Source organism: Oncorhynchus tshawytscha, linkage group LG18 (assembly GCF_018296145.1).
Source record: "Oncorhynchus tshawytscha isolate Ot180627B linkage group LG18, Otsh_v2.0, whole genome shotgun sequence".
NCBI classification, from domain to species: Eukaryota; Metazoa; Chordata; class Actinopteri; order Salmoniformes; family Salmonidae; genus Oncorhynchus; species Oncorhynchus tshawytscha.
The window spans coordinates 30,956,599-30,965,375 of record NC_056446.1 but is presented as its reverse complement, the minus strand read 5'-3'; the positions used below and the strand labels follow the sequence as shown (position 1 = coordinate 30,965,375).

The following is an 8,777-nucleotide window of genomic DNA, read 5'->3' as shown; positions in this document are numbered from 1 at the left end:
TGGTGTAGTGTATGGTGTATTGTACTGTATGGTGTATTGTACTGTATGGTGTATTGTACTGTATGGCGAATGGTGTACTGTATGGTGTATTGTGGTGTATGCTGTACTGTACGGTGTACTGTATGTCTACATGTTATGTCTGTTTTGTCCATGTCCGTGTCTAAGTTGTCAAATGAGAGAATTAGTCAACTACTTATTGTATTATTTACAATATATTTAGGTGTTTTATCTTTATAGTTTGGTATTTCTGTAGATGGAAACACTTAGAATTTTTCTCTGCCCCTCCCCTGAAGCAGCATCAGTGTTTTTGTCCTCACTGACACACACACACACACACACAGTCCCCTGGGTAGTGTATTAACATACATTTCCATATGAAGTCTGTTCCATATGCATGATGCTTCTGGTGTATGGGTTGGTTCATCTATCCTTGTGGGGGACCTAAAATAACCTAAATTCCCCACAAGGATAGTAAAACAAGGAAAATTCTCTCTTGTGTGGTCATTTCCCATGCCATCGTGAGGACAAAAGCTATTTTAAGGTTAGGGTTTAGGGTTACGGTTAGAATCAGGGTTAGTGTTTTAGGGTTATGGGTTAGGGAAAATAGGATTTTCAATGGAAATTAATTTGAGGTCTCCATGAGGATAGAAGAACAATTGTCACATTCTATTAAGAGGTACTTACTAGTGAATGGCTGCAGACAGCTCTTATTTGTGTTGATTGGCTTGGCCTCATGTAGTTTATAATTGTATTTCGACAGCTCTTTATTCGTTGTATTGTCTGGCTTGGCCTGGTTGGTGATGATCACCCCGCTGTTCTTTACTTAGATCATGTCACAGGAACACCAGGTGAAGTTACATGGGAATTTTTAACCTAATTACTCCGATGTGCTGATTTGTTCAATTCAATTACAACTGTATTTATCCCAGGCCACAGGTGCAGTGCATGATAGGTTGTGCTTTCATTTGGGAATGAATGCAATGGTATAGTAAATGCTTTGTATTTTAAGACTGATGTAAATGTCACTATACACACACACACAAACTACCAGAGGAAGTGTTCTTACGCCATGCTCTATGGGGTCCAGATTCTCCAGATAGTTCAATCTCAGTGTCAGTGGGGTGTATGTCTGTACCCCTCCAAGGGGGCAGCCCCTAAGGCTGGGACGCCCTTGTGGTGCTGCCATCGCCCATCTCACTGGACAGAGGGTGCGGAAAGCACCTCCTCTGAGGATACTTTCTTATTGGTCTAAGGTCACAGTGTTTATGGACGTCACCTCTGGGATGATGAACTACTGCTTTGAGGGAGTCTGAACACACACACACACACACAGGAACTGTGTCTGTTCCTTACAGGTCGTTTTAAACACTGTCCAGGCCCCCAGTCATTCACCTTAGGTTTGCCGATGTGGAACTCCAGTACTGTCTCTATGTAGTCTCTTCCAGACTCCCTGTTCAAACGGTGTGGGGGAAAGTTGATACACCAGCCCAATCTGAGACACTTGGGCTTCCACAACTGGTCCAACTCAACTATACCCTCCCAGTGCCAGCTCAGGTACACAGTATACATGGGGTATGGCATAATACAGTATATTAAAGTGTGGTTTGGTATGTATTCGTCATAAATCTCCTGTGACGATCTGAAGAATCAGGTTACAGTGGGTCCCCTCTACAGCGTGCTCTCTCTTGTAGAGGGGGAGACGGGAAGTCGGCTGTTTTATGGCAGTCGGAAAATACGCTGCCTCTATGCTCTGTTGTGTTTGAGATTGGAATGTAAACTATTTAAAGAAATGTATCATTTTGAAAATGTGGGAGTGATCCGTGGACACTTAAGGGACAGTCATGTCGAGTGTGTTTCATTTGGTGATCTCATGAAGGTACAGGAAACACATTACTGTGTCTCTGGTTGTGTCCACTTCTCAATTCTGGGGTTTACATCTAAATGTTATTTAACGTATTTAATTACATATGAAACTATTTGTGAAAAGATTAAATGTGATGTTAGCCTTCTAAATGAGAGTATAGATTTTCATATAAACTTTACCTAGTTAGTATGGACATGTGAGTATGGACATTTACATCGTCATCATAGAGCCACCCCTTCTTCCACAGAGTATAAAACCACTTCCAACAAAATTTACATCAGATCAGAAAACATGAAGCGGTAGGTGCAGTTGAAGTCGGAAGTTTACATACACTTAGGTTGCAGTTATTAAAACTCGTTTTTCAACCACTCCACACATTTCTTGTTAATAAACTACAGTTTTGGCAAATCTGTTAGGACATCTACTTCGTGCATGACACAAGTAATTTTTCCAACAATTGTTTACTAAAATAAATTATTCTTTCAATAAGAGGTGAAATGAGATGTCAATCAGCCTCAAACTGCCAGTAGCAAATTACATTTTGGGCTGGCACCCGGGGTGGCTTTTAGCAAGCTATTCATACTAAATCAGTTGTCCCTGCCCCTGCCTGGTGCCAGGCCCAACAGATGCAGCTTCAGGCTCAGCAGCCCTGTCTCCCCATTCCCATACACCTGAACCAGCCCTGTCTTCCCATCCCCATCCCCCTGAACCAGCCCTGTCTCCCCATCCCCCTGAACCAGTCCTGTCTCTCCATCCCCTGAACCAGCCCTGTCTCCCCATACCCCTGATCCCCATCCCCACCCCCAGCCCTGAAACAGCCCTGTCTCCCCATCCCCCAGCCCTGTCTCCCCAACCCCTGAGCCCTGTCTCCCCATCCCCATACCCCTGAACAAGCACCCTGTCTCCCCATCCCCATACCCCTGAACCAGCCCTGTCTCCCCATCCCCATATCCCTGTCTCCCCAACCAGCCCTGTCTCCCCATCCCCCTGAACAAGCCCTGTCTCCCCATCCCCATACCCCTGAACCAGCCCTGTCTCCCCATCCCCATACCCCTGAACCAGCCCTGTCTCCCCATCCCCTGAACCAGCCCTGTCTCCCCATCCCCATATCCAGCCCTGTCTCCCCATCCCCATACCCTGAACCAGCCCTGTGTCCCCATCCCCATACCCCTGAACCAATCCCCATACCCCTGCCCTGTCTCCCCCCCATACCCCTGAACAAGCCCTGTCTCCCCCCTGATCCCCATCCCCACCCCTGAACCAGCCCTGTCTCCCCATACCCCTGAACCAGCCCTGTCTCCCCCCTGTCTCCCCATCCCCATCCCCCCAGCCCTGAACCAGCCCTGTCTCCCCATGTCCCCTGAAACAGCCCTGTCTCCCCCCTGTCTCCCCATCCCCCCCCTGAACCAGCCCCCCATGTCTCCCCATCCCCATACCCCTGAACAAGCCCTGTCTCCCCATCCCCATACCCCTGAACCAGCCCTGTCTCCCCATCCCCATACCCTGAACCAGCCCTGTCTCCCCCCCATACCCCTGAACCAGCCCTGTCTCCCCATCCCCATACCCCTGAACCAGCCCTGTCTCCCCATCCCCATACCCCTGAACCAGCCCTGTCTCCCCATCCCCATACCCCTGAACCAGCCCTGTCTCCCCATCCCCATACCCCTGAACCAGCCCTGTCTCCCCATCCCCATACCCCTGAACCAGCCCTGTCTCCCCATACCCCTGAACCAGCCCCTCCCCATCCCCATACCCCTGAACCAGCCCTGTCTCCCCATCCCCATACCCCTGAACCAGCCCTGTCTCCACATCCCCATACCCCTGAACCAGCCCTACTCCCAACTGAAGGAGGAGGTGAGCAGCATTGTGTTGAATGACATGTCAGTGGCATAATTGCAGGTACTGCAATGCATTGAGGACAGGAATGTGATTCTCCAGTCAGGAAAAATTGCACTTGACACAGAGGCATCCAATATCAGAGCCTTAAAGGAAGAGATGCAGGCTCTTAGAGATGGATGGGAGTCTCTCCTGTCTGAGGCAACACTGATTGCTACGCAAATGGATGTTGCACCTCAATTTAGCAAGAAACACAGCCGCCAGAGGAAAAGGAAGAGATTCTATGACTCTCAAGAAGAGACAGCACAGGACAGTGCAGCAACGGTGTTTCAGAACACAGTGTTTTTACTGCTATGGACATCATAAGTGACTTGGACACTAGGTTCCACACCACTGCAAAAATTGTAGAATCATTTTCTGCTGTTCTGAAAGTTGGGCAGATTAGTGAGGATGAAGTCCCTTCTGTGTGCCAACCACTGATCATGAAGTATTCCAGAGATCTTACACCTGAGTTTCAACATGAAGTAAGACACCTGAACACTGTATATGCTGCCACTTTCCCTCCTAACTTGTCCCCTCTTGGTCTCCTGAATGCAATTTGTAAGATGCAGCTGCAAAGCATTTTGGGAGAAGTGTGCATTGCTTTACGTATATTTTGCACACTGCCTGTGACTGTTGCTGGTGGCGAGAGAGCTTTCAGTAAACTAAAACTGATTTTTAAAAACAATTTGAGGTTCGCTATGTCCCTGGACAGGCTTTGCAGTCTTGTCATGCTGTCCATTGAAAGTCAGCTACGTAGCTAGAAAGCTTGACTTCAAGACTTGATCAGTGACTTTACTAGCAAAAAGGCTGGGCACTTGGTGATTAAGGCTGAGCAAGGGGTCAGTGATAACTGTTAGATGGCATGGATATGGATATTGGATCACTACACACATGATGCCCACAGACTGAGAACAAGACTGAGAACAAGATATATCTCAAAGCAATGGCTGGATTGCCATAAAATGTGTTTTGCACAATCAAGACCCCAAGTGGAAGAAACCTATTGATTTGGTGACCACTTGACCTTTCCTCTAGCGCCACCATCAGGCCTTTTCATTTCCATTTTGATTTCCATTTTCCATTTCCACTTTTACAGCTGCTTATTTTCTAGTTGGTATGTATACTTAGTTCAGAAATCTACTGCTGATTTTATTATTTTGTTTGTTATATCATTCTATAGATGATAATGTTAATTTATTTTAATTGAAAAGGTTAATGTATGTTTAAGTTATATTTATTTTCAGTTATTCATTAATGTCAAGAAAATTTTCCATTCAATAATTTTACCATTAAAATGACATTTAGACTGTAAAAGATGGCTTTTAGCACGTCTTATAGAGGATATCCATCTTGCATCAGATAGTGAATTCCACTGTATGCAGAATGTTGCATGCATGTCTGCACAGTGTTATATTTTCACAGCTCACTGTCAGTAAATATCGTACAGTAGATATTGGACTACAAGAGAGTTGCAAGCCTGCAAAGGTAGAGTTATTTAAAGCTTTGAATGGGTCGATTGGGTTCTGGAGGTGTGTGGTTACAGCAATTGCGCAGGGTTGGTGTGGCCTGTGGTGGTGGGGCCCAATGTGATATCTTTTCATAAGGCCCAAAATCCATAGCGGCGTCCCTGCCTAGGGTTCACCTCCCCTCTCTATAAACCCTGTCACTGTCGCTGCTTTGCGTCGTCAAGAGCAACGACATGAGCGGCACAAACACCGCTTGACACACAAGGGTGGCGCTGTTGCCACCGACCGAAATACAAACCACACACACTCACACACAAGGAGCCGCATGCATGTGCTTCGTGTTGCAATATGAAGTAATAACTTATACTATTTACACGTGTGTGTGCCCCACTAAAGGCCTCTTCCTGGAATAAAATAAACACGTAAAAAATAGAGAGATATGTTATCCACAGGTTTTATTGTATTCCAGGTAGGCCTTCAGCCCTATGAATATGTTCTAATATTTACCTTAGCCTACTAAAAACAAAATACAATTTGTGTGACACAAATGTGTAAAACTAATTCAAAAAGTAAATTTGTCATTTCAAAACTGAAATTGAATTTTGTTTTCAGTAGGCTAAGGTAAATATTAGAACATATTCATAGGGCTACAGACAACTACTGCAAGATAGAAAAGGCATTGGTTTAAATTGGCGCGTCCGCGTTTAATGCGCGCTCTCGCCTTCGTAAACCGATAGGAGAGGAGGAGAGGAGTGGGCTATTCACTCATTGTTACGGGCTCCTTGAGTGGGAAAACCCCGACACGTAGAAAAAAAACTGCCGACAGAAAGGTAAATCTTATTTGATTATGTTTTCTGTCACTCGCCTAAATATTGTATGTTTATTGAAAACACATGTAGCCTATTGCCAATACCGCTTGTAGTGATTCAGTTTATGTAGACTAGCCTTCATACATTAAACATCAATTGAGACTAAGAAGCTCAACCGTCATCTTTTGTTCTGCTACATTTTATTTTGTCTGAATGGATAACATTGGTTTGGCCATTACACGGTCGGTGGAGTGGCCAGCTGGCTTTGACAAATAAAAACTACTACACTTTTATCTCGTCACTGTTGTGTCTACCGGTAGTTTTGTAACATTGTTCTAAGCATGTTATGCACAAAAAGCCAGCCGAAGGAGTGAGTAAATGCTATTACGCACGGTAATTTGACTACATTACCGGTATATACATTTTTTTCGTATCACATATTGTGTCAACATTTTGGTCATCTTACGTGTGATATTTGAACGTGCCCGCTGGTCTTTAGTAATAATGGCATGGTAACGGTAGTAAAGAATGCTGTGGAAAAGAGCTTTTGGGAATAATTCTCTTCCTACAGGGTGTGTGCATATTTACAGAGACAAGATACAATGCACATTTCTGTGCTATAACTGTGTTATTAGAAGTGCTGCTGTCTTTTTCTATGTCGGTCCATTAGACAATGTTCACTGAAGTTCACAAATTAAATTATGATAGAGACCTCTGATCATTCACTGTTAAAGGTTCATACACATTTTCCACTACTTTTAACCAAATGTTCATGACTATCATTATAGCCTACACGAACACGTAAGCATTATTGACACTGGAAGGCTGCTGTGTATAATCCCATGTAGTTGTGTCTTTTGATCCAACCCTGAAACACCCACGTCTGCTTATCAAGGTCCTCCGCATCCATGTGAGGTCCTGTTGAGCGGTTGATGTTTGGGCTGCACACACAGTAGCTATCCTGGAGGATGGTTGACACCCTTGATATAAAACATTTCAACATTAGAACCAAATACTTTTGTCTTTATAAAATAATTCAATGAATCAGGGATCAAATGGTTAAGGTAGGCTACTTCAAAGCAAGGTATCTAACTAGACATGTTTATATATAAGGCTCAAATATTCATGTTTCAGGGGAGGTCTATGCACAGCAAGTTATTTGTCAATTCGTTTATTAGAATATTTTGTACGTTTTCGTAATTTACATGGCTACTGTTTAATAGAGGTGAATCATAGCTTTCCAATGGTGCAGATTTATTTAGTGCCAGAGGAAAGGCGACAACCACATGAATGCTTAGTTAGCTATGGTTAACTAGCGTGACAACTGCTACAAGTTCTGTTTTGAATTGGCTATCTAGTTGTCTGTCATTATTTTATACGTGCTGCTGAAATGTCGCGCTCTCTCTCCTTGGACAACGGGCCAGTCGCACTGGCACACACACACACACACAATCACTAAAGGGTCATTTCGATAATGGCTGATATGTAGATTTTTAAATGATTGATAATATTAAAATTCTATTCCTTCATGAATTTCATTAACAAAAATATTTTAAACACATTTCCATCATCTTTTCAGGACCTACAACCCGTCATGTGACCGTTTGGAACAGCGTATCATGCGCATTCAGGTTGGCAAAGAGATTCACAGATTAGCGGCAAATAAACTTGAACAAAGCATAATCAGGAAATTAATGCCCACTCTCCATTGCTCTTTAATGCATATCCCGCCTTCATTTTGATAAACCTTTTTTTGCCCCAGTCTGTAAATCTGGACCGGCGATAATCTACTTTGTTTTATAGAGTAGCTGGTACACAATTCCCCAAAACTGTGAAGTGCTGGTATGGCACTCCGGACAGCTCCTGCCCAAGTAAAGCACTGACTACGATGGTAGCCGTAGCCTACTGTTACTACATAGAATTAGTGTACAAATTTTACTAATGAATTTATTCCATATTCACATACCATATTCTAATTGTCATGAAAGGACAATAATGGATCATTTTTTTCTAAAGAGCCCCTTAAAATATTGAGCAAAGATGTCAAATTAATTTTAGTCAGATCCAGTGCAGTTATTGACATTTGCAATCAGGTATTATTCAGGCTACAATGTACTTAATTGTTTCTGTCTATTTTTGCCCCAGATCCCTTGACATCTACACCAATTGCAGGGATCCACTCGCTGACCTAAATCATTGTTTATAACCTGTGTATGTGGTGAGAAGGGGACTCCTGTGGTCAGACAACCCAAAGCCAGGCCTCATGCTCAGGTGATGAAGATCCTATGATTCAAGAGGGTGATGGAGACAGTCAGCCTCAGCCATGGCAGCCATCTTTTTACACACACAGACTGGTACACTCTGAGACCAGGAACAGGGCCAGTCTCTCCCCTGATCGCCACTTACCTGTATCCCAACACTTTGCTCTCCATCACCGAACTACTGCTTTGTGAATGATGCTGATGATTCAGGCTGTCCCTGTCCGCAGCCTGGGTTCTTCCCTAACCCTGTCCCTGTCCTCAGCCTGGGTTCTTCCCTAACCCTGTCCCTGTCCGCAGCCTGGGTTCTTCCCTAACCCTGTCCCTGTCCGCAGCCTGGGTTCTTCCCTAACCCTGTCCCTGTCCGCAGCCTGGGTTCTTCCCTAACCCTGTCCCTGTCCGTGCACCAGCCTGCGGGGACCATGGAGCTGCTGTGGGTGCTGTGTGTGTCCATGCTGATGCCTCCAGCGGTGGTGGTGGAGGCCATCCCCATGGGGTCTGC

The 8,777-nt window shown here is 44.6% G+C and overlaps 1 protein-coding gene across 1 annotated transcript in view; it reads left to right on the top strand.

Annotated features, from left to right (window-relative positions):
• Window positions 1-5,923: 5,923 nt before the first annotated feature.
• LOC112217861 (frizzled-3-like) overlaps window positions 5,924-8,777 on the top strand; it is a 38,160-nt gene continuing 35,306 nt past the window's right edge. Inside the window, exons 1-3 of the mRNA XM_042300938.1 lie at window positions 5,924-6,038; window positions 7,597-7,648; window positions 8,163-8,777. The exon at window positions 8,163-8,777 is cut by the window's right edge and continues 133 nt beyond it. Coding sequence (XP_042156872.1) covers window positions 8,698-8,777 — 80 coding nt within the window. The 5' untranslated portion in view covers window positions 5,924-6,038; window positions 7,597-7,648; window positions 8,163-8,697. The remainder of the gene's footprint in view (window positions 6,039-7,596; window positions 7,649-8,162) is intronic.